Here is a 25,911-nt window from a genome sequence, read left to right on the forward strand (position 1 = left end):
CAACCTCTCCCGGCTCCGGCGGGACCGATGAAGACGTCCACGCGCTTGGCAGCCTGTCCCCCAAATAGAGCGGTCACAGCCGCGCTCCAAGACCAGGATCTTGGGGAAAAAGGGGGAGAGAAAGGCAGCAGGAGCTCTTAATTAAACCTGCTGTTAATTAAGGGATGGGGGCAGAGGTGTGAAGGGCGCCGTGATGGGGATGCCGGGCTGTGCCGTCGTTGGGGTGGGTGATGGAGGCGAGTTCATCGTTGAGGTGAGATTTACGTGTGGGGAGGGCATTGGGAAAAAATGGGTTTTTAAGGAAAATAAGGATGGGAATGGTGAGGGAAGAGGGAATTGGACTGTGCCCTAATGGGTGGGTGGAGGAGACAAGGCTTTGTTGAGGTGAGGAGATCCATGAGAGGGCATTGGGAAAACCTGTTTTTTTAAAGAAAATAGGGATGGGAATGGTGTGGGAAGAGGACATTGGACTGTGCCTTCACGGGTGGAGAAGCCAAGTCCTCGTTGACATGAGATCCTCACGTGAGAAGGGCATGGTAATTCCTGTTTTTTTAAGGAAAACAAGGATGGGAATGGTGAGGGAAGAGGGAATTGGACTGTGCCCTCATGGGTGGGTGGAGGAGGCGAGTTCATAGTTGAGGTGAGGAGATCCACGTGTGGGGAGGACATTGGGAAAAAATGGGTTTTTAAGGAAAATGAGGATGGGAATGGTGAGGGAAGAGGGAATTGGACTGTGCCCTAATGGGTGGGTGGAGGAGACAAGGCTTTGTTGAGGTGAGGAGATCCATGAGAGGGCATTGGGAAAACCTGTTTTTTTAAAGAAAATAGGGATGGGAATGGTGTGGGAAGAGGACATTGGACTGTGCCTTCACGGGTGGAGAAGCCAAGTCCTCGTTGACATGAGATCCTCACGTGAGAAGGGCATGGTAATTCCTGTTTTTTTAAGGAAAACAAGGATGGGAATGGTGAGGGAAGAGGGAATTGGACTGTGCCCTCATGGGTGGGTGGAGGAGGCGAGTTCATAGTTGAGGTGAGGAGATCCACGTGTGGGGAGGACATTGGGAAAAAATGGGTTTTTAAGGAAAATGAGGATGGGAATGGTGTGGGAAGAGGGAATTGGACTGTGCCCTCATGGGTGGGTGGAGAAGCCAGAGCCTTGTTGACGTGAGGAGATCCTCACATGAGAAGGGCATGGCAGCTCCTGGTTTTTTAAGGAAAACAAGGATGGGAATGATGAGGGAAGAGGGAATTGGACTGTGCCTTCATGGGTGGGTGGAGAAGCCAAGTCCTCGTTGGGGTGAGGACATCCACGTGTGGGGACGGCATTGGGAAAAACTTTTTTTTAAAGGAAAATAGGGATGGGAATGGTGAGGGAAGAGGGAATTGGACTGTGCCCTCATGGGTGGGTGGAGAAGCCAGAGCCTTGTTGAGGTGGGAAGATGCTCATGAGGAGGGCATGGCAATTCCTGGTTTTTTAAGGAAAACAAGGATGGGAATGGTGTGGGAAGAGGGAATTGGACTGTGCCCTCATGGGTGGGTGGAGGAGGTGAGTTCATAGTTGAGGTGAGGGGATCCATGAGAGGGCATTGGGAAAACCTGGTTTTTTAAAGAAAATAGGGATGGGAATGGTGTGGGAAGAGGATATTGGGCCGTGCCTTCGTGGGGTGGGTGGAGGAGAGGAGTTCATCGTTGAGGTGAGGAGATCCATGTGTGGGGAGGGCATTGGGAAAAAGTGGGTTTTTAAGGAAAACGAGGATGGGAATGGTGAGGGAAGAGGGCATTGGACTGTGCCCTCATGGGTGGGTGGAGAAGCCAGTGCCTTGTTGAGGTGGGAAGATGCTCATGAGGAGGGCATGGCAATTCCTGGTTTTTTAAGGAAAACGAGGATGGGAATGGTGTGGGAAGAGAGAATTGGACTGTGCCCTCATGGGTGGGTGAAGGAGACAAGTTTCTCATTGAGGTGAGGAGATCCACGTGTGGAGAGGGCATTGGGAAAAAGTGGGTTTTTAAGAAAAATGAGGATGGGAATGGTGAGGGAAGAGGGAATTGGACTGCGCCTCCATGGGTGAGTGGAGAAGTCAAGTCCTCGTTGACATGAGGAGATCCTCACGTGAGAAGGGCATGGCAGCTCCTGGTTTTTTAAGGAAAACAAGGATGGGAATGGTGAGGGAAGAGAGAATTGGACTGTGCCTTCATGGGTGGGTGGAGGAGCCAAGGCCTTGTTGAGGTGAGGACATCCACGTGTGGGGAGGGCATTGGGAAAAACTGGGTTTTTAAGGAAAACAAGGATGGGAATGGTGAGGGAAGAGGGAACTGGGCTGTGCCTTCATGGGTGGGTGGAGGAGTCAAGGCCTTATTGAGGTGAGCAGATCTACGTGTGGGGAGGGCATTGGGAGTCCAAAATAAAGATGGAAAAATAAGGAAAACGAGGATGGGAAGGGTGAGGGAAGAGGTCACTGGACTGTGCCCTCATGGGTGGGTGGAGGAGCCAAGTCCTCACTGAAATGAGGGCAGGACATGGTAATTCCCAGTTTTTTAAGGAAAATAAGGATGGGAACGATGTGCGAAGAGGACATTTAGAGAACTTGGTGGAGGAACCAAGTCCCCATTGAAGTGAGGACATCCACACACGGGGAGGACATGGCAACTCCTGATTTTTTAAGGAAAACAAAGTTGGGAATGGTGTGAGAAAAGGGCATTTAGGGACCCTGGGCTGTCGTTACCCCTGTCTGGGAGGAGCGGGGTCATTTGTGGGACACCAAAGGCTGCAGGTGGGGAATTTTGGGCGGCCTGGAGCGGGGACTGTCATGGGTGGGTGAGTTAATCCCTTTTCCTTCCCCCGCTGCCAAGGCCTGGTGGTTTCTCTCCCCAACGTCTGGAAAGCACCTGGGACTCCCATCTCTGGGAGCTGCACTCACCCAAAATAACCTCCCCTGAGCTCCTCGGGGAGATCTGGGCCTCAGAGACACTTCCAGAGCACCTGGGATGGACCAAGGGTGGTGAGAAATCCGTGGGGAACGTTCTGTTTGGGGACAGAAGTTGTTTGTGGTGGGTTTGACCCCAAAAGTTTCCTCCTGTCGTAGCTGAGAACGTCAAGAGTTGTTTGTCAGCCACAACCTTGAGGTGTCTCAGACCCCAAATCCCCCTCAAAAATAGGGATCACACAGCAGGAATCCTCAATTAATTAAATTAACACAACCCTGCGTTAAATATTCCTAAATTAACGACGAAGCGCGATCAAGCCGACGATTAAACGTTAACAGAATTAACATTAAACAAATGAATAAAACCTACATTTAATTTTTTTATTATTATTTTATGGATAACTCCACCTGCCCAAGACCTCTACCAACTTCCAGGAAAACACACCTTCTCCCTTTTCCATCCCCTCAAAAACAGGGATCACACAGCAGGAATCCTCAATTAATTAAATTAACACAACCCTGCATTAAATATTCCTAAATTAACGACGAAGCGCGATCAGGCCGACGATTAAACCTTAACAGAATTAACATTAAACAAACGAATAAAACCTACATTCCTTTTTTTTTTTAATGGATAAATCCACCTGCCCAGGACCTCTGCCAACTTCCAGGAAAACACACCTGCTCCCTTTTCCATCCCCTCAAAAATAGGGATCACACAGCAGGAATCCTCAATTAATTAAATTAACACAACCCTGCGTTAAATATTCCTAAATTAACAACGAAGCGCGATCAAGCCGACGATTAAACCTTAACAGAATTAACACTAAACAAACGAATAAAACCTACATTCCTTTTTTTTTAATGGATAAATCCACCTGCCCAGGACCTCTGCCAACTTCCAGGAAAACACACCTTCTCCCTTTTCCATCCCCCTCAAAAATAGGGATCACACAGCAGGAATCCTCAATTAATTAAATTAATACAACCCTGCATTAAACATTCCTAAATTAACGACGAAGCGTGATCAAGCCAACGATTAAACCTTAACAGAATTAACACTAAACAAATGAATAAAACCTACATTCCTTTTTTTTTAATGGATAAATCCACCTGCCCAGGACCTCTACCAACTTCCAGGAAAACACACCTGCTCCCTTTTCCATCTTTTTCAATGCCCGTTTTGTTTTTTTTCCTTTTCCAGCTCCTGGATCTGTTCATCCAGTGGGATTGGTCGACGTATTTGGCCGACTACGGGCCCTTTTCCCTTTTCCATCTTTTTCAATGCCCGTTTTGTTTTTTTTCCTTTTCCAGCTCCTGGATCTGTTCATCCAGTGGGATTGGTCGACGTATTTGGCCGACTACGGGCAGCCCACGTGCAAATACCTCCGTGTCAACCCCACCACGGCCCTGATCCTGCTGGAAAAGTGAGTGTGGATTCCAAATTCTCCCCAGAGAATTTCCATCCCTGTAAGCAAAAAATCCCGGCCCTGGGTGGACAGAGAAAAAAAAAAAATAGAAAAAAAATAATCCCGTTTTATGCCGTTGATGCGAATTCCCACGTTATCCAAATTTATTTAATGGTTCTTTTTGTTGGCTCTGGAGAAGAGTTTTTTTTTTTTTGTCCTACCAGAAAAATTTTGCTGTAAAGATGAACCTCCAGCTCCTTTTATTTCTATTTCTGTATTTTGAATTTTATGTGTTTCTGTATTCCTGATTATACTTATCATTCTGTTTCTATTTATTTCCATTTTTATTTATTTCTATTTCTGTATTTTTTATTTCTATTTCTGTACTTTTAATTCTATTTGTTTCTGTACTCTTGTAATTTTGTTTTTATATTTTTATTTCTATTTCTATATTTTATTTCCTATTTATTTCTGGATTTTTATTTCAATATTTCTATATTTCTAAATGTCAGTATTTCAATATTTCTATCTTTCTATATTTCTATATGTCTGTATTTATGTATTTCTATATTTCTATTTCTATTTATTTATTTCTATTTCTGTATTTTTGTTTATATTTCTATATTTTATTTCCTATTTATTTCTGTTTCTGTATTTCTATTTCTATATTTCCGAATTTTAATATTTCTATATTTATAAATGTCAATATTTCAATATTTCTGTATTTATACATTTCTGTATTTCTGTATTTCTATATTTCTATTTATTTATTTCTATCTGTATTTTTATTTCTATATTTCTTTTTCTACTTATTTTTATTTCTATATCTGTATTTTTATTTCCATTTCTCCATTTTATTTCCTATTTATTTGTCTTTCTGTATTTTTATTTTTATTTCTATATTTCCAAATGCCAATATTTCTATATTGCTAAATTTCAATATTTCTATATTTCTGTATTTCTGTATTTCTATATTTATATTTCTATATTTCTGTATTTCTGTATTTCTATTTCTATTTATTTCCATTTCTGTATTTTTGTTTCTGTTTCTACATTGCTACATTTCTACATGTCTATGTTTCTATATTTCTGTATTTCTATATTTATATTTCTGTTTATTTCCATTTCTGTATTTTTGTTTTTGTTTCTATATTTCTACATTTCTCCATTTCTACATTTCTGTATCTCTATATTTATATTTCTATATTTCTGTATCTCTATATTTATATTTATTTCCATTTCTGTATTTTTGTTTTTGTTTCTATATTTCTACATTTCTACATTTCTGTATTTCTATATTTATATTTCTACATTTCTGTATTTCTATATTTATATTTCTGTATTTCTGTATTTTTGTTTTTGTTTCTATATTTCTACATTTCTACGTTTCTACATTTCTGTATCTCTATATTTATATTTCTATATTTCTGTATCTCTATATTTATATTTATTTCCATTTCTGTATTTTTGTTTCTACATTTCGACATGTCTATGTTTCTATATTTCTGTATTTCTATATTTATATTTCTGTATTCCTGTATTTCTATTTCTATTTATTTCCATTTCTGTATTTTTGTTTTTGTTTCTATATTTCTACATTTCTCCATTTCTACATTTCTGTATTTCTATATTTATATTTCTACATTTCTGTATTTCTATATTTATATTTCTATATTTCTGTATCTCTATATTTATATTTATTTCCATTTCTGTATTTTTGTTTCTACATTTCGACATGTCTATGTTTCTATATTTCTGTATTTCTATATTTATATTTCTGTATCCCTGTATTTCTATTTCTATTTATTTCCATTTCTGTATTTTTGTTTTTGTTTCTATATTTCTCCATTTCTACATTTCTCCATTTCTACATTTCTACCTTTCTACCTTTCTGTATTTTTATATTTATATTTCTATATTCCTGTATTCCTGTATTTCTGTATTTCTATTTATTGCCATTTCTGTATTTTTGTTTTTGTTTCTATATTTCTACATTTCTACATTTCTCTATTTCTACATTTCTACATGTCTATGTTTCTATATTTCTGTATTTCAGTATTTCTATTTATTTCCATTTCTGTATTTTTGTTTCTATATTTCTGCATTTCTACATTTCTACATTTCTACATTTCTGCATTTCTGCATTTCTAAATTTCCCCATTTCTACATTTCTACATCTCTATTTCTTCCCAAACTCCTACATTTTCATCTCATATTTTTCCACTCCTCCCCATCCTTCCATCCCCAACCCTTTCCATCCTCATCCATTTCCGACCCCATTTCCCCTTTGGATATTCCAGCAATCCCCAAATCCCGTTGTGGGGCCAGGAGGAGCTCAGGGAACCAACCCAAACTCCCTCAATCCATCCTTTGAGGGCCGTAGTTCTCATGCCTCGCACAGCTCCATCCCAAATCCTGGAGCCGTGCCGGGAACGGCCGTGCCGGGAACGCGCCGGCTCCAGGGAAAAGCGGGATTTGCTCCGCCTGTCACCCCGCCCGGCCTTGGCCCCGTGGTGGGTCTCCCAGATGAGCCCCCCTGGTCCAGCTCCAAGCTGGCTTTGGGAAGGATCCACTCCGCTCCTGCTCCAGGCAGACCTCCCAGGGCGTTTGTGCGGCTGGTGGGATGGGGAATGAGCCAAGAAAAAAAAAAAATTAAGTGGGAATTGGTCGTTTTTTCTGAGTGGTTCCTTCTTGCCCATGGAGGAAAGGGCAGGAGGGAATCCTGGTGGAATCGGCCCTAAAAAAAGCCCTAAAAGCCCTAAATCCATTTCCATGGGCAGGGACACGTCCCACTATCCCAGGCTGCTCCAAGCCCTGTCCTTGGACATTTCCAGGGATCCAGAGGCATTGAGTGTTCTCCTACCCCAACCCTAAACTGGTCACCTCCTCCTCAAGGATAAAGAGAGATCCCAAATCACCTCAAACTGCTCCTCATGGTCTGATCCCAGGGTTAATCGCACCAAATGGTCGTTTCTCCAGCCGGTGGGATGGAGGAATGAGCCAAGAAAAAAAACAAGTGGGAATTGGTCGTTTTTTCCGAGCGGTTTCTTCTTGCCCATGGAGGAGAGGGCAGGAGGGAATCTTGGTGGAATCGGGACCTTAAAGCCCTAAATCCAGTTCCATGGGCAGGGACACGTCCCACTATCCCAGGCTGCTCCAACCCCTGCCCTTGGACATTTCCAGGGATCCAGGGGCCTTGGATGTTCTCCTGGAAGGGTGACCCCAACCCTAAACTCATCACCTCCTCCTCAAGGATAAAGAGAGATCCCAAATCACCTCAAACTGCTCCTCATGGTCTGATCCCAGGGTTAATCCCACCCAACCCAGCTGCATCCCTGGAATTGTCCAGGTTGGACGGGGCTTGGAGCACTTTGGGACAGCAGGAGGTGCCCGTGGCAGGGGGTGGCACTGGATGGGCTTTAAAGGTCCTGAATTCCAACCCGGATTATTCTCTGAATCCCTGATTTTGTCAGTGGCCTTGGGGTGTTTGTGAGCTTTGGGGTTCCCTCGGTGCCATCGTGGTCCAGGGAAGCTCCAGCAGAGGAGAGAGAAGAAGGGAATTCACGGCACCTCAGGACACCAGGGAGGGACCAACACAGGAACCAAACTGGGTTTAAAAGACTTTAAACTGGTATTTTATGGGTTTTGTTATCCATGGGTTATTCAGAGCTGGGATGGACGTGGAAATCTTGAGGGATGGTTGGATTTGGTGGCTTTGGAGGGGCTTTTCCAACCAGAGCAATTTCGTGATAAACAGAGAATTCGTGACCCAATATTTGAGATGTGAGAGGTTTATTCAGAAAATGGTGAAATAAAGTGCCACCCAAAATCTGGGATTTGGCCACCAGGCATCTGGAAGAGCCCGGGAATGGGGGCAGGCAGTGAGCTGGGATCAGGACACAGAGCCAGGGATTGGGGGCAGGCAGTGAGCTGGGATCAGGACACAGAGCCCGGGAATGGGGGCAGGCAGTGAGCTGGGATCAGGACACAGAGCCAGGGAATGGGGGCAGGCAGTGAGCTGGGATCAGGACACAGCCTGGGGAGGTGCTGGGACAGCAGGAGAGCAGCTCCACACCCAGGGGTGGCAAAATGTCACCAAACACCAGCCTGGCTCATTCCATAAAGCCACAAAATCATGGAATGGTTTGCGTGGGAAGGAACCTTAAGGATCATCCGATCCATGAGCAGGGACAGCTCCCACTGGCCCAGGTGGATCCAACCTGGCCTTGGACATTCCCAGGGATCCAGGGGCAGCCCCAGCAAATGTGGGAATTCCATTCCCAGCAATTCCTGCCCAAGATCCCAGCCCAATGTCCCCTTTCCCAGTGGGATCCATTCCCTGTGTCCTGTCCCTGCAGCCCTTGGCCCCAGTCCCTCTCCAGCTCTCCTGGAGTTTTCCCCTTCAGGGACTCTGAGCATTCCCTGCACTTTTCCCTTCTCCAGGGGAACATTCCCAGCTCTCCCAGAGCAGAGGGGCTCCAGAATCCTGGAATGGTTTGGGTGGGAAGGAATCTTAAATCCCATCCCATTCCACCTCCCACTAATCCCAAGCTGCTGAAAAAATTGGCTGGAAAGGAATCGCGTGGAATCACAGAAAAATTTGGAAAATAATTTTTTTAAAAAATCTTTTAATAATTTTAAAAAATAATAATTTAAAGCCCATCCAGTGCCATGGGCAGGGTCACCTCCCACTCTCCCAGGCTGCTCCAAACCCCAATGTCCAGCCTGGCCTTGGGCACAGCCAGGAATCCCCTGTGAGAGGTCTCTGTGTCCATCCCTTGTCCCTGTGAGTCTCCTGGCTTTGGGCACATCCGCCGCCTCCCATCCCTGTGGGAATGGCTGGCCCAGCCTGTAACCTGTTCTCCCGGTTATCTGTGTCCCTTATCAGCCTCTCTCCCAGGATCTCCCGGGTGTCAGTGTGCGCTCGCTCGGGCTCTCACCCTCACCCCGATTGTCCTGCTCTCAATGGAGCCCTGGAAATGCAAAGTGCCTCCGGAGCGGGGCCCTGCGATACCTGATCCTTCCCAAATGCACTAATTAGAGCTAAAAGAGGAGCTTTTACCTCTCCTTCCTTTCTTTCCCCTCCTGGATTAATTGAGACAAAGCTGGGCTCTCTCCGAGGTGGTGTTTGTTGACAGGGGTGGGGACAGGGCCCAGCTCGCCTTTCCCTTCTTTTCACTCCTAAATCCTGGGACCGGCTTCCCAGGGGTTATAAATCTCTGTGCTTGGAGAAATAAAAATGGAGAAATAAAAATCTGCACAGTCCATCCCAAATTCTGTTGGGTTATGTGTCCTCTAGGCGACTTAATTAATTAATATTTAATATCTCAGTGCTTCCATGTTCATACGGTGTCTGGAAATTCCAGTAGGTCCCATTTATCCCAAGGCTCTGCTTGGAGAAGTAAAATTGGGAATCTGCACAGCCCACCCCAAATCCTGATGGGTTTTCTATCATGTAGGAAACTTAATTAATTATTATTTGATATCTCAGTGTTTGCACCTTCACGTGGTGTCTGGAAATTCCAGCAGGTCCCAGTTATCCCAAGGCTCTGCTTGGAGAAGTAAAATTGGGAATCTGCACAGACCCATCCCAAATCCTGATGGGTTTTCTGTCCTCTAGGCAATTTGTTTAATATTTAATATCCCAGTGGTTCCATCTTCGCATGGTGTCTGGAAATTCCAGTATGTCCCAGTTATCCCAAGGCTCTGCCTGGAGAAGTAAAATTGGGAATCTGCACAGCCCATCCCAAATCCTGATGGGTTTTCTGTCCTCTACGTGATTTATTTAATATTTATTATTCTAGTGTTCCATCTTTGTATGGTGTTCGGAAATTCCAGTAGCTCCCAGTTATCCCAAGGCTCTGCTTGGAGAAGTAAAATTGGGAATCTGCACAGCCCACCCCAAATCCTGATGGGTTTTCTGTCCTCTAGGCGATTTATTTAATATTTATTATCCCAGTGCTTCTTCCATCTTCGTATGGTGTCTGAAAATTCCAGGAGCTCCCAGACTTTTCCAGTTCTACCTCTGTGGGTTTGTTATGGGCACTCCCAGTTATCCCAAGGCTCTGTTTAGGGAAAAAGACCCCATGGATCTGCACAGCCCATCCCAAATCCTGCTGGGTTTTGTGTCCTGTAGGCGATTTATTTAATATTTATTATCCCAGTGGTTCCATCTTCACATGGTGTCTGGAAATTCCAGTATGTCCCAGTTATCCCAAGGCTGTGCCTGGAGAAGTAAAATTGGGAATCTGCACAGCCCACCCCAAATCCTGCTGGGTTTTCTGTCCTCTATGCGACTTATTTAATTAATATTTAATATCTCAGTGTTTGCACCTTCACGTGGTGTCTGGAGATTCCAGCAGCTCCCAGACTTTTCCAGTTCCACCTCAGTGGGTTTGTTATGGGAGGTCCCAGTTATCCCAAGGCTCTGCCTGGAGAAGTAAAATTTGGAATCTGCACAGCCCATCCCAAATCCTGATGGGTTTTCTGTCCTGCATCTTAATTAATTAATAAATAATATTTAATATCTCAGTGTTTGCACCTTCCCGTGGTGTCTGGAGATTCCAGCAGCTCCCAGACTTTTGGAGTTCCATCTCTGTGGGTTTGTTATGGGAACTCCCAGTTATCCCAAGGCTCTGCCTGGAGAAGTAAATTTTGGAATCTGCACAGCCCATCCCAAATCCTGCTGGGTTATTTGTCCTGTAGGCAACTTAATTAATTAATGTTTAATATCTCAGTGTTTCATGTGATGTCTGGGGATTCCAGGAACTCCCAGATTTACCAGATCCCCCTCTGTGGGTCTGTTAGGAGAGATCCCAGTTATCCCAAGGCTCTGCTTAGGGAAAAAATAACCTCATGGATCTGCACAGCCCATCCCAAATCCTGATGGGTTTTCTGTCCTGTATCTTAATTGATTAATAAATAATATTTATTATCTCAGTGTTTGCACCTTCCCGTGGTGTCTGGAGATTCCAGCAGCTCCCAGACTTTTGGAGTTCCACCTCTGTGGCTTTGCTGTGGGATCAGGGCTCCAGCTGCGATCCCTTTCCATCCTGATCTGGAGTTTTATCCACCCAGCTCCTTCCCAACCATCCAAACACATCCCAAGGTTTATTCCAGCAGGTCCCATGGGATGGGAAATGGGTGGAAAAGCTCTAAATTCCCATCTAAATTCCCGGTGTGTGGAAGGGCTGGAGAGGGACAGGAGGAATTTTCCAAAGGTACAGCTCAACTCCCAGCACCTTTTACATCCCTCTGGAACCCGGGAGAGCTCCCAGCTCACCTGGGGAAAAGCTTGGAGACCTCCTGGAGCTGTTTGGAGCTCCAGGGGAGGATAATTATCCCCAAATCCACGAGACTCCAAACTCTATTTCCCATTTACACAATCGCTCCTTGGTTCTCCTGGAGGAGCAGCTGCCAGCCTAAAAAAAATTAGGGAAAAACAAACAAATCCCAATTTTGGTGACTGGAAGTTCTCCAAGTTCTCCTACTCCTGTTGGGAGAGCAGCTCTCTCTGGTTTTGGCCACTGCTAACCCCAGAAAATTCCCCTTTGGGATAAAGTTGTTATCCAGGAATTCCAGTTCCAATTCCAGTTCACCTGGGGAAAAGCTTGGAGACCTCCTGGAGCTGTTTGGAGCTCCAGGGGAGGATAATTATCCCCAAATCCACGAGACTCCAAACTCTATTTCCCATTTACACAATCGCTCCCTGGTTCTCCTGGAGGAGCAGCTGCCAGCTTGAAAAATTAGGGAAAAACAAACAAATCCCGATTTTGATGACTGGAAATGCTCCAAGCTCTGCTGCTCTCTCTGTTTTTGGCCACTGCTAACCCCAGAAAATTCCCCTTTGGGATAAAGTTTTTTATCCAGGAATTCCAGTTCCAAGCCTGGTGTTTTTGGGAACATTTCAGATCCCCCGTGGCTCTTTCCATGAGATTGAAGGCTGGGAATCCCGGGATGTTTGTTTGTGTTTTGGAAGTTTGGAGAAGTTTGGGTTGTGCTCAGTTGAGCTCCAGAGCTTCGGGATGATCCAGTGGCAGCTCCCCAGGGATCATCAGTCACTTCAATGTTTTCCTTTATTATCCCAAAGCCAAAATCCGGGATTATGGGATTCATCCAAAGCCCTCAGCCTCTGCCAGATCTGATTTACCCAGAACATCTTTTTTTACAAATCGGGATAATTTGGAAGTGGTTGGATTTGGGGAGGTTGTGCCTTCAGGAGCTGTGGGAAGTTTGAATCCTGGTGGGATTTTTTTTTTCTCCTTCCCAGCACCTTTGGAACTTGTCCCAAGCCTTGTTCTCCCCCAAAATTTGGATCTGGGAATGCAGGAGTGCATGAACCCTTGTATTCATTGATATAATTTATATTTTTTTATTCATCAGGAAAAAAAACGGGATAGTGGACGTTGCCCCACTGCAGGGGGTTGGAAACGGATGGGATTTAAGGTCCCCTCCAACCCAAATATTCCGTGATTCTCTGGAATATTCCATAAAATTTAAAATTCACAACCCCAGACCTTCCCAGCCTCCCCTAAAGCTGCGTCTCAGGCACGGAAGTTTTAATTAAAAAGCCTCAATTCTGTGGATTCCGTGCTGATTTTTTGAATTTCCTCCTCAAATTCCACAGAAGGCAACATGGAGGTGGAAAAAAAATCCCTGTTTGGAAGAGGGAAGGATTTAGGATTTCCTGCATTTGGGAATTAGGGAGAGACCCCAAAATGGTCTTGATTGGGACTGGAGGGGTTTAAAGCCTGAAAAATGCCCCAAAATTTGGTGTAGAGGCTGGAAATTCCATATCCTTCTCTCTGGAGCGCTGGATATTCCCAATTCCCGCTCCATAACCTGTTTGTGCTCCATGTAGGACACCAGCAGGAAAAACAATTTTTTTAACCCAATTCCAGAAAAAAGAGCGGGAAGTTGGGAGACCTCAAAATCTTGGAGGGGTTTAAAGCCTGAAAAATGGCCCAAAAATTGGTGTAGAGGCTGGAAATTCCATGTCCTCCTCTCTGATCCACTGGCCATTCCCAATCCCTGCTCCATAACCTGTTTGTGCTCCGTGCAGGATGCGGGACACCAGCAGGAAAAACAACGTTTTCACCCAATTCTGGAAAAACGAGCGGGAAGGCGGCATTGGTTGGGATTGAAGGGGTTTAAAGCCTAAAAAAATGGCCCAAAAATTGGTGTAGACGCTGGAAATTCCATGTCCTCCTCTCTGACCCATTGGCCATTCCCAATCCCTGCTCCATAACCTGTTTGTGCTCCGTGCAGGATGTGGGAAACCAGCAGGACAAACAAGCGGGAATTGGGGAAACCGCAAAGTGTCGTTTATTGGGATTGGAGGGGTTTAAAGCAAAAATGCCCGGAAAAAAATCCCAAAAAATTGGGGTAGAGCCTGGAAATTCCATGTTCTCCTCTCTGACCCATTGGACATTCCCAATCCCTGCTCCATAACCTGTTTGTGCTCCGTGCAGGATGCGGGACACCAGCAGGAAAAACAACGTTTTCGCCCAATTCCAGAAAAACGAGGGGAATTGGGGATAACACTGCCTTGGAGGGATTTTAAGCCTAAAAAAATGGCCCAAAAATTGGTGTAGACGCTGGAAATTCCATGTCCTCCTCTCTGACCCATTGGCCATTCCCAATCCATGCTCCATAACCTGTTTGTGCTCCATTTAGGACACCAGCAGGCAAAACAACGTTTTCTCCCAATTCCGGAAAAACGAGTGGGAACTGGGGAGACCCCAAAGTCTTGGAAGTGTTTAAAGCCTGAAAAATATCCTAAAATTTAGTGTAGAGCCTGGAAATTCTGTGTCCTCCTCTCTGACCATTGGCCATTCCCAATCCCTGCTCCATAACCTGTTTGTGCTCCGTGCAGGATGCGGGACACCAGCAGGAAAAACAACGTTTTCGCCCAATTCCGGAAGAACGAGCGGGACAAGCAGAAGTTGATTGACACCGTGGCCAAGCAGCTCCGCGGCCTCATCAACAGCCACCACTCCTGAGGGGGAGGCTCCTCCTGGAATCCCATCCTTTCCCGCAGCCTGGACTTCGGGAATCCCCGTTCCGAGAGAAGATTTGTATTTTTTTATTCGCCTTGGAAAAGTCTCCCGCCTTCCCCACCCCGGCGGCGGCAAAAGGGAAAAAATCCCAGGAAAAAAGGAGGAGTCTCCTGGATAAACTCCTATTTTCAGGGGTTTAGGAAGGGATGGGAATTCTTGGAGCCCGGAATGGGTTGTTTTGGTTTTGTTTGATTTGTTGCTTTTTTTTTTTTTTTTTTTTGGTCAAAGCCAAATTGAAGGGATCATCCTGCCTTCCTTTTGTTAATTTATTCCCCTGGGAAACAGAGAAATCTGGGAAGAGCTGTGAGGTTTGGATTCCCTGAGTGTGTCCTGTGGTTTGGATTTAGGTAGGAAAAAGGGATTTCCCAGGATTTTTTTTTCCTCCTCTTTTCCCCCTCCACGGGCTGATTTCCACCTTAGTCTGCAAATCCCTGGAATTGCTTTCCCACATGTTCCATAACCATCCCTGGGCTCCACTCCAGGGGCTGTGGGATCACGGAGGAGGGTTTGGAGTGGCCTCAGAGATGAGATTTGGGAAGGCACAGCTGAAGGATAATCTGGGAATGTGTCCTGGGGCACCACTGCAGGTCTGGGAATCTCCTGGACACATCCATGGGGATGGAAGCTCCACAGGGATGGGGGAAAAGCAAACTGGGATATGTCCAGGAGTGTTTTTCCCTCTTTTTTTCCATTTTCCTTTTCCTCCTGATGATTTCTTGGAGGTAAAAATTCCCTGGGTCTCCCCAGTTGGAGTTGGACCAGTGGGAATCTCCTGGACACATCCATGGATGGGAAGTGGGAAAGGATGGAAGCTCCACAGGGATGGGGGAAAAGCAAACTGGGATATGTCCAGGAGCGTTTTTTCCCTCTTTTTTCCATCTGGTGTCCCATCTTCCTGATGATTTCTTGGAGAAAACTTCCCTGGATCCTCCTGGTTGGAGCTGGACCAGTGGGAATCTCCTGGACACATCCATGGATGGGGATCCCGAGGGGATGGAAGCTCCACAGGGATGGGGGAAAAGCAAACTGGGATCTGTCCAGGAGCGTTTTTCCCTCTTTTTTCCATTTTCCTTCTCCTCCTGATGGTTCCATGGGGAAAACTTCCCTGGATCCTCCTGGTTGGAGTTGGGCCAATGGGAATGTCCTGGACACATCCATGGATGGGGATCCCGAGGGGATGGAAGCTCCACAGGGATGGGGGAAAGGCAAACTGGGATCTGTCCAGGAGCGTTTTTTCCCTCTTTTTTCCATCTGGTGTCCCATCTTCCTGATGATTTCTTGGAGAAAACTTCCCTGGGTCTCCCCAGTTGGAGTTGGACCGGTGGGAATCTCCTGGACACATCCATGGATGGGGATCCAGAGGGGATGGAAGCTCCACAGGGATGGGGGAAAAGCAAACTGGGATATGTCCAGGAGGGTTTTTCCCTCTTTTTTTTCCATTTTCCTTCTCCTCCTGATGGTTCCATGGGGAAAACTTCCCTGGATCCTCCTGGTTGGAGTTGGACCAGTGGGAATCTCCTGGACACATCCATGGATGGGGTTCCCAAGGGGATGGAAGCTCCACAGGGATGGGGAAAAAGCAAACTGGGATGTGTCCAGGAGGTTTTTTTCCTTCTCTTTTCCATGCTGATTTCCCATTTTCCCTCTTCTCCTGATGATTTCTTGGAGAAAACTTCCCTGGGTCTCCCCAGTTGGAGCTGGACCAAAGGTCTCCAAAAATCCTCTGCTCAAACCAATGGGATTTAATCCCAGAATTCCGATTCCAGATTGGGACTTTTTCCCTTCCCCATCTTGTCACCCTTTTGCCTCTTAATTCCTCACATCATCCAGCCAAATTCCCAAAGCCATGTTCCCATTCCCAACCCTCTGGATCCAGAGGTTTTAACCTTCAGCAACATCTTGGGGTTGGTTTTCATTTGGGATAAAATTCTTCCTGGTCTCAAAGATTCCCAAAAATCCTCTGCTTAAACCAGGCATCCCCCAATGGGATTTAATCCCAGAATTCCAATTCCAGATTGGAATTTTTTCCTTCCCCATCTTGTCACCCTTTTGTCTCTTAACTCTTCACATCATCCAGCCACATTCCCAAACCCATGTTCCCATTCCCTCATATTCCCATTCCCAACCCTCTGGATCCAGAGGTTTTAACCTTCAGCAATATTTTGGGGTTGGTTTTCATTTGGGATAAAATTCCCCCCGGTCTCAAAGGTCCCCAGAAATCCTCTGCTCAAACCAATGGGATTTAATCCCAGAATTCCAATTCCAGATTGGGATTTTTTCCTTCCCCATCTTGTCACCCTTTTGCCTCATAATTCCTCACATCATCCAGCCACATTCCCAAACCCATGTTCCCATTCCCTCATATTCCCATTCCCAACCCTCTGGATCCAGAGGTTTTAACCTTCAGCAACATTTTGGGGTTGGTTTTCATTTGGGATAAAATTCCCCTTGTCAAATGCTCAAATTCCAATTCCAGATTGGGATTTTTTCCCTTCCCCATCTTGTCACCCTTTTGCCTCTTAATTCCTCACCTCATCCAGCCACATTTCCAAACCCATGTTCCCATTCCCAACCCTCTGGATCCAGAGGTTTTAACCTTCAGCAACATTTTGGGGTTGATTTTCATTTAGAGAAGGTTTGTTTGGTTCAATCCCAAAATCAAAAGGGGAACACGGTCGGGAATGACCCCCTGGAGCTCTTGGGGTACAGGAAAAAAGGGATTATTTTTGTTAATAAAAGGGAAAATTTGTAATTCCCAGGTTTTGGAGAGGGATGGGAGGTTCCCTGTGAGCTCCTCTTGGAGAGACACGGAAAAGGGATGGAGGGAAAAGCAGCAGGTGAAGGAAAGTTGGAGTTGGGGTGGCCAGAAAGGATCAGCCTTGGAGACACCTCTGGAAACAACCCACAGGGACAAGGGATGGGAATTCCGGGAATGGGATGGAGAAGGAGCAAAAACCCCGGGATAGAGGGAAGGGATTTTGTGCCGCCATCCCAAAAATTCCTTTTTCCCCTCCTACATTTCACTCCACGAGGAATTCCCATAAAAAATCCACAAAAATCCCACAAAGCCACATTTCAGATGTTCCAGGCAGCTCCCACCCTTCCCAAATCCCAAATTTCCATCTTCCCTGAGCTGCAATTCCAGGAGCAGCGACCTGGGATGGGTTTTTTTTACTCCTTCATGTTTTCCTTGGAGAAACCACCCTGGGATTTGGGAATCCCAAATTTTCCATCTTCCCTGAGCTGCAATTCCAGGACCTGGGATGGGTTTTTTTATTCCTTCATGTTTTCCTTGGAGAAACCAGGGTTGGGATCCTCCAGAGCAGCTCCTGGAGCTCAGGATTTGCTGCTGGAAAAGCCAAATCCATCCAAGGAAGGAATTCAGGGAATTCCTGATCCCGGGAGGTCAAGAGCCAGAACCACAAGTCAAAACCCGGGATGAAAAATGGGATTTTTGGGACTCTGTTCCCAATTAAGTTTTTGTTCCGTCCCTTCCAAAAAAAAAAAAAAAAAAAAAATTAATCTTTTAAACAGATTGCCCTAAAAAAAAAGAAAAAATACCAAAAAAAAAAGTCCTGGAAGAAATCCCAAATCCTTTCTCAGTCTCTTCCTAATGATGGAACGGATGGAATTATTTAGGAGGGGAAAAAAAATAAAAAAAATTCAAAAAAAAAAAAAAAAAAAATTCAAAAATAAAATAAAAAAATAATTCAAAAGGAGGGTGGAAAATGGGGGGCAGGACCCCAAATCTGAGATTTCCAACTTCCCAAAATAAATTTATCACGCTGCTGCTCTCCCACCTCACCCCTCCTTCCTGAGTGGGATTTATTTTTTTTAAGAAAAGAAATTTGAATTATCCCGTCTTTATTCCTGACTCCAGAAAATATATTCTGGCACCAGTGGGGAAAAAAATTAAAAAATATATTTTAAAGGGTTTTTTCTGGGATTTTTTGGGTTTTCCTGGGATTTTTTAGGGTTTTCTTGGGATTTTTTTGGGGTTTTCCTGGGATTTTTTAGGGTTTTCTTGGGATTTTTTTGGGTTTTTCTGGGATTTTTTGGGTTTTCCTGGGATTTTTTGGGTTTTTCTGGGATTTTTTGGGGGTTTTCTGGGATTTTTTGGGGGTTTTCCTGAGATTTTTTGGGTTTTCCTGGGATTTTTGGGGGTTTTCCTGGGATTTTTTTGGGTTTTCCTGAGATTTTTTTTGGGTTTTCCTGAGATTTTTTTTTGGGTTTTCCTGGGATTTTTTGGGTTTTCCCAGAGATTTTTTGGGTTTTCCTGGGATTTTTGGGTTTTCCTGAGATTTTTTGGGTTTTCCTGGGATTTTTTTGGGTTTTCCTGGGATTTTTTGGGTTTTCCCAGGGATTTTTTGGGTTTTCCTGGGATTTTTGGGTTTTCCTGAGATTTTTTGGGTTTTCCTGGGATTTTTTTGGGTTTTCCTGGGATTTTTTGGGTTTTCCCAGGGATTTTTTGGGTTTTCCTGAGATTTTTTGGGTTTTCCTGGGATTTTTTGGGTTTTCCTGGGATTTTTGGGGGGGTTTTTGGGGGACTTTGGAGGGGTTTGGAGCATCCCAAACCCTGTCCCACATTCCCATTGGATTTGTGTCCCATCCCTGGGATTTTTTGGGATCTCCATCCCATTTATCTGGAGATTCCTCCCCATGTTTATCCCACTGTGGCAGCTCTGAGGGAACACAAATCCCATAAATCCCATAAATCCCATAAATCCCATTAATCCCATTAATCCCACAAATCCCACAAATCCCATAAATCCCACAAATCCCACAAATCCCACAAATCCCATAAATCCCACAAATCCCATAAATCCCACAAATCCCACAAATCCCACAAATCCCATAAATCCCACAAATCCCACAAATCCCTTAAATCCCACAAATGCCATAAATCCCATAATTCCCACAAATCCCACAAAATCCCACAAATCTCATAAATCCCATAAATCCCACAAATCCCAGAAATCCCAAACAATTCCAGGATGGTCCCAGCCCCTCTGGATTGGTAAAAATTGACCCAAAAACACCAGGATTCACCCACAAATCCCACAAATCCCATAAATCCCATAAATCCCATAAATCCCATAAAAAATCCCACAAATCCCACAAATCCCACAAATCCCATAAATCCCATAAATCCCACAAATCCCATAAATCCCACAAATCCCACAAATCCCACAAATCCCACAAATCCCATAAATCCCATAAATCCCATAAAAAAATCCCACAAATCCCACAAATCCCACAAATCCCACAAATCCCACAAATCCCATAAATCCCACAAATCCCAGAAATCCCATAAATCCCACAAATCCCAGAAATCCCACAAATCCCACAAATCCCATAAATCCCAAACAACTCCAGGATGTTCCCAGCCCCTCTGGATCGGTAAAAATTGACCCAAAACCCCAAAATTCACCCCAAAAAAAATTCCAGGATGGAGGAGGAAGAGCTCAGGGCTGGATTTGGGATTTTCCCAGAGCTGGGATCCACCTGAAAATTCCCAAAAAAAATTCCCTGAGAATTCCAAGCTGCTCATCCCTCAAATTTTATTTTTCCAGGAAAACTCCCTCACATCCCCATCCCTTTTCCCGTTGATTTTGGGGTGGAAGAGGCTGATTTTGGTGTAAAAACAGCTTTTTTTTTTTTTTTTTTTTGCACAATAAAAGGGGAAAATTCAGCAAATTAAGTTTAACTTTAAAGGGAATTTTTTGGGGGAGATTTTGCTCTTTTTTTTTCTTGTTATTATTATTTTTTTTTTTTCCTTTAAAACTCTTTAAAGCTACTGATTCTGAGAGGAAAAAGGAGCTGGAGGGGTTGGAGGAAAGGACTGCGTGGTTGTTTACAGGTTCAAAATTCTGTTTAGATAAAATGAGCATGTTGGACATTTATCCCGCTGTAATTCCAATTAAACAAATACAGCATTTAACTGGTTCCTTCCTGGTTCTGTCCGTCCCTGGGGGGAAAAAAAAAAAACAACTGAGTCCTAAATCCCATAAAAAATAAAATTCCAAACTCCTTTGGACACCTGGTGGAAGATCCAGGGGGATCTGAAGGGAAAAAAAAAATCCCTGAATTTTCTTGGATCCCACCTTGCCTCGTTGTCCTGAGTGGAAACTGATTTTTGCTCAAATTTTGAGGGGATTTTTAATTGGTTTCTGATAAAAAATTCCTTCCTGGGAGGGTGGGGAGGGGCTGGGCTGGAATTTCCAAATTTGTTGATCCCTGGGAATGCCCAAGGAAAGGTTTTGGATCCACCTGGGACAGTGGGATTGTCCCTGCCCATGGAACGGGGTGGGATTTAAGGTCCCTTTTCCACTCAAACCGTTCCATGAATTTTGTTAATTTTCAAGAAATGTCCATTTTACTAAAAAAAAAAAAAAAAAAAAAAATTAACTGGTGGGCACTTTGTGTTGTAAAAACCCAAAAATCTGGTGCAGGGATAAATCTGGGACTGAGACTGAGGTGTAGGAGATGGAGCAGCAGCTTTGGGGAGGAATTTGGGATAATTCCCCTTTGGAGTGTCGAGTTTGGGGTGATTTGGTGGAAATTTGTCAGTATTTTATATATAAATATATATAAATGTGTGTGTGTGTGTATAGAAGGGCATGGAGGGACAGGACACAGGGAATGGCTTCAAAGTGAGGGAAAAATAGGATTAGAAGAGGTTTTATGAAGGAATTCTTGGCTGGGAGGGTGGGGAGGGGCTGGAATGGAATTCCCACATTTGCTGGGGCTGCCCCTGGATCCCTGGGAATGTCCCAGGCCAGGCTGGATCCACCTGGGACAGTGGGAGGTGTCCCCACCCATCCCAGGGGGGGAATAAATGAACTTTAAGGTCCCTCCAAGCCAATCCTGAGGATGATGAGCAGGAAAATCCAGAAGGTTCAAGGGTCACTCTGGGATTTTCTGTCCTCACTGAGGGATCCCAGCACGGAGTTTGGATTTCTCCCCAAGGCAGGAAAATCCCAATCTGGACTTTGGGCTTTGGATCCACCTGGGACTGGATGGGATTTAAGGTCTTTCCCACCCAAACCATCCCATGAACATCCCAACAGCAACAACTGGGGATTTAGGAGTGTCCAAGGCCAGGTTGGATCCACCTGGGACAGTGGGAGGTGTCCCTAAACATGGGAATGGGGAATGGGGTGGGAATGGGATGGGATTCAAGGTCATTTCCAACTCAACCCATTCCAGGATTCTGGAGATCTTTTGCTCTGGGAGAGCTGGGAATGTTCCCCTGGAGAAGGGAAAAGTGCAGGGAATGCTCCGAGTCCCTGAAGGGGAAAACTCCAGGAGAGCTGGAGAGGGACTGGGGCCAAGGGCTGCAGGGACAGGACACAGGGAATGGATCCCACTGGGAAAGGGGACATTGGGCTGGGATCTTGGGCAGGAATTGCTGGGAATGGAATTCCCACATTTGCTGGGGCTGTCCCTGGATCCCTGGGAATGTCCCAGGCCAGGTTGGATCCACCTGGGACGGTGGGAGGTGTCTCTGCCCATGGACGGGGTGGGATTTGAGGTCCCTTTTCCACCCAAACCATTCCAGGATTCTGGAGAAGAGGAGATTTCATGGAATGGCTCAAGCTCATCATGGGATGGGATGAAGGATTTGGGGAAAATCCATGGGCTGGGATAGCAAAGATTCCAGGATGGTTTGTATTCCATGAATCCCCTCTAAATCCCCTTTTTTAGCCGTTTATCCCTGTTGGTTTCTGGCAGATCCTGGGAAGGAAAATGTTCCCTGGAGTTATTGGTGACTCCACTTCTGCCAGGGGCCTTTCCCCACAGAAAAGGGAATTTCTTCTGCCACTGGAGCTTGGATCCATCCACTTGGTCTCATGGAAAGTTTCCTTGCCCATGGATGAGGTTGGGATTTAAGTTCCCTTCCAAATCTTTCTGTAATTCCATGATTTTTTTCTGCCATTGGGGTTTGGACCCACCTGGTCTTCATGGAAGTTTTCCATGCCCATGGATGGGGTTGGGATTTAAATTCCTTTCCAAACCTCTCTGTAATTCCATGATTTTTCTGCCGTTTGGGTTTGGATCCACTTGGTCCCATGGAAGGTCTCCCTGCCCATGGATGGGGTTGGGATTTTATTTCCTTTCCACACCACTGTGTAATTCCATGATTTCTCCTAACATTGGGGCTTGGATCCACCTGGTCCCATGGAAGATTTTCCTGCCCATGGATGAGGTTGGGATTTAAATTCCCTTCCAAATCTCTCTGTAATTCCATGATTTTTTTCTGCCATTGGAACTTGGATTCACCTGGTCTTCATGGAAGTTTTCCATGCCCATGGATGGGATTGGGATGGGATTGGATTTAAATTCCCTTCCAAACATTTTGGTAATTCCATGACTTTCTTCTGCCATTTGGGTTTGGATCCACTTGGTCCCATGGAAGATTTTCCTGCCCATGGATGGAGTTGGGATTTAAATTCCCTTCCAAACCTCTCTGTAATTCCATGATTTTTTTCTGCCATTGGAACTTGGATTCACCTGGTCCCATGAAAGTTTCCCTGCCCATGGATGAGTTTGGGATGGGATTGGATTTAAATTTCCTTCCAAAACACTCCATGATTCCAAAATTTTTTCTGCCATTTGGGTTTGGATCCACCTGGTCCCATGGAAGGTTTCCCTGCCCATGGATGGAGTTGGGATTTAAATTCCCTTCCAAATCTCTCTGTAATTCCACGATTTTTCTGCCATTGGGGTTTGGACCCACCTGGTCCCATGGAAGGTTTCCCTGCCCATGGATGGAGTTGGGATTTAAATTCCCTTCCAAATCTCTCTGTATTTCCATGATTTTTTTCTGCCATTGGAACTTGGATTCACCTGGTCTTCATGGAAGTTTTCCATGCCCATGGATGGGGTTGGGATGGGATTGGATTTAAATTCCCTTCCAAATCTCTCTGCAATTCCATGATTTTTTTCTGCCATTGGAACTTGGATTCACCTGATCTTGTGGAAGGTTTCCCTACCCATGGATGGGATTGGGATTTAAATTCCCTTCCAAACCTCTCTGTAATTCCACAATTTTTCTGCCATTGGGGTTTGGACCCACCTGGTCCCATGGAAGGTTTCCCTGCCCATGGATGGGATTGGGATACAAATTCCCTTCCAAACCTCTCTGTAATTCCACGATTTTTTTTTTTTTCTCCCATGGCTCTGAAAACACCTGTGATGAGCTCCCCACTCCCGAAGCCAGGAAGGGATGGACAGGTGGGAGCAGGACCTGTAAATGTTGATTTATTTTTGGGTTTTTTTTGTTGTTTTTATTAATTGTTTTACTGTATTTAGTAGTGTATGATAAGTATATGTTAGGGTTTAGTTTATTGTAATTTTTTTTTGTTTTGTTTTGGAATTATTTTGGGTTTGTTTTTTTTTTTAAGTATTTTTTCACTTTAGTTGGATTTTGATTGTGTTTACATGGCAAATTTTAGGTTACAGGGTTAGAAAATTCTTTTAGGGTTTGGTTTAATTTTTTTATTTATTATTTTTTACAGTTGGGTTTATTTTTTGGGTTTAGGGGTTTTATCAGTTTTCTTGGAAATTTCAGACTTTATTTCAGACACGGAGCGAGGAGATCCAGGGAAAGGTGGATCAGCAGGAAGCTGAAAACCCCCAGGAGGCTGTGGGAGAGGAGCAGAACCAGATAAGGAGAGAGATAAGGCAGGGAGGGAGGGCTGGGCCCCGTCCAGGAGGAAACGAGTGAGAGCGACGAGCGGGGTGAGAAATGAGGGCGCGGGAGGGGCGGATGGGAAACCGGGAATGCCGGGACGGGAATGGGATGGGGAGGAAGATGAGGATGAAAACAAGGATGAGGATGAAGACAAGGATGAGGATGAAGACAAGGATGAGGATGAGGATGAGGATGAGGATGAGGATGGGATGAGGATGGGATGAGGATGAGGACAAGGATAAAGATGAGAATGAGGATGAAGATGAGAATCAGGATCAGGAACAGGATGAGGAGGATGAGGATGGGATGAGGAGGAGGATAAGGATAAAGATAAGGATAAGGATAAGATGAGGATAAGGATGAGGATGAGGAGGAGGGTGAGGTTGAGGATGAGGACAAAGATAAGGACAAGGATAAGGATAAAGATGAGGATGAGGATGAAGACAAGGATGGGGATGAGGACAAGGATGAGGATGAGGATGAAGATGAGGATCAGGATCAGGATAAGGATGAGGACGAGGACGAGGATGAGGATGAGGATGGGGATGAGGATGAGGATGAGGATGGGGATGAGGATGAGGATGGGGATGAGGATGAGGATGAGGATGGGGATGAGGATGAGGATGAGGATGAAGATGAGGATCAGGATCAGGATCAGGATAAGGATGAGGACGAGGACGAGGACGAGGACGAGGATGAGGAGGATGAGGATGAGGATGGGATGAGGATGGGATGAAAATGAGGATGGGATGAGAATGAGGATGAGGATAAGGATAAGGACAAGGATAAGGATAAAGATGAGGATGAGATGAGGATGAAGATGAAGATGAAGATAAGGACAAGGATAAGGATAAAGATGAGGATGAGGATGAAGACAAGGATGGGGATGAGGACAAGGATGAGGATGAGGATGAAGATGAGGATCAGGATCAGGATCAGGATCAGGATGGGATGAGGATGAGGATGAGGACAAGGAGGAGGATGAGGAGGAGGATGGGATGAGGATGAAGATAAGGATGAGATGAGGATGGGATGAAAATGAGGATGGGATAGGATGAGGATGGGATGAAGACAAAGATAAAGACAAGGACAAGGATAAGGATAAGGATAAGGACAAGAATAAAGATGAGGATGAGGATGAGGATGAGGATAAGGATAAGGATAAGGATAAGGATAAGGACAAGAATAAAGATGAGGATGAGGATGAGGATGAGGATAAGGATAAGGATAAGGATAAGGATAAGGATAAGGATAAGGATGAGGATGAAGACAAGTATGACAACAAGGACGAGGACAAGGATAAAGATGAGGATAAGGATAAGAATGAGGATGAGGTTGAGGATAAGGATAAGGATAAGGATAAGGATAAGGATGAGGATGAAGATGAGGATGGGATGGGGATGGGATGAGGATGAGGATGAGGATGAGGATGAGGATGAAGATGAGGATGAGGATGAGGACAAAGAGGATGAGGACAAGGATAAAGACCAGGATGAGGATAAGAATGAGGATGACCATAAGGATGAAGATGTGGATAAGGACAAGGATGAGGATGAGGATGAGGATGAGGATGAGCATAAGGTTACAGATGAGGATAAGAACGAGGACGAGGATGATCCAGCCAGGTGACACCAACACGAGGGCGACGAGGACAAAACCAACATGGGACAAACATGATTTTCCTCCTTCCCTCTACACACCCCAAGTGTAGCCAGGAACCCTCCCTTCCCCTGCCCCATCCCCACTAATTCCATCGCTCTAATTCCCTTCCTTGGGGGGCACTAATTGGCTGATCCCATCAAAGGCAGCAGCCCCATCCATCC

General features: G+C 45.0%; 1 protein-coding gene and 1 long non-coding RNA gene across 2 annotated transcripts in view; one reads left to right on the forward strand and one right to left on the reverse strand.

Annotated features, from left to right (window-relative positions):
* The window catches only part of EXOC6B (exocyst complex component 6B), a 412,654-nt gene extending 396,564 nt beyond the window's left edge, over nucleotides 1–16,090 (forward strand). Inside the window, exons 20-23 of the mRNA XM_083861793.1 lie at nucleotides 4,239–4,351; nucleotides 14,208–15,061; nucleotides 15,248–15,436; nucleotides 15,620–16,090. Of these exons, the coding sequence (XP_083717919.1) occupies nucleotides 4,239–4,351; nucleotides 14,208–14,334 (240 nt within the window). The 3' untranslated portion in view covers nucleotides 14,335–15,061; nucleotides 15,248–15,436; nucleotides 15,620–16,090. The remainder of the gene's footprint in view (nucleotides 1–4,238; nucleotides 4,352–14,207; nucleotides 15,062–15,247; nucleotides 15,437–15,619) is intronic.
* Nucleotides 1–25,911, reverse strand: part of LOC310909700 — a 534,801-nt gene that overhangs the window by 156,010 nt on the left and 352,880 nt on the right. The gene's annotated exons all lie outside the window — the stretch shown is intronic.

Source organism: Zosterops lateralis (assembly GCF_965231275.1).
Source record: "Zosterops lateralis genome assembly, chromosome: 5".
NCBI lineage: Eukaryota > Metazoa > Chordata > Aves > Passeriformes > Zosteropidae > Zosterops > Zosterops lateralis.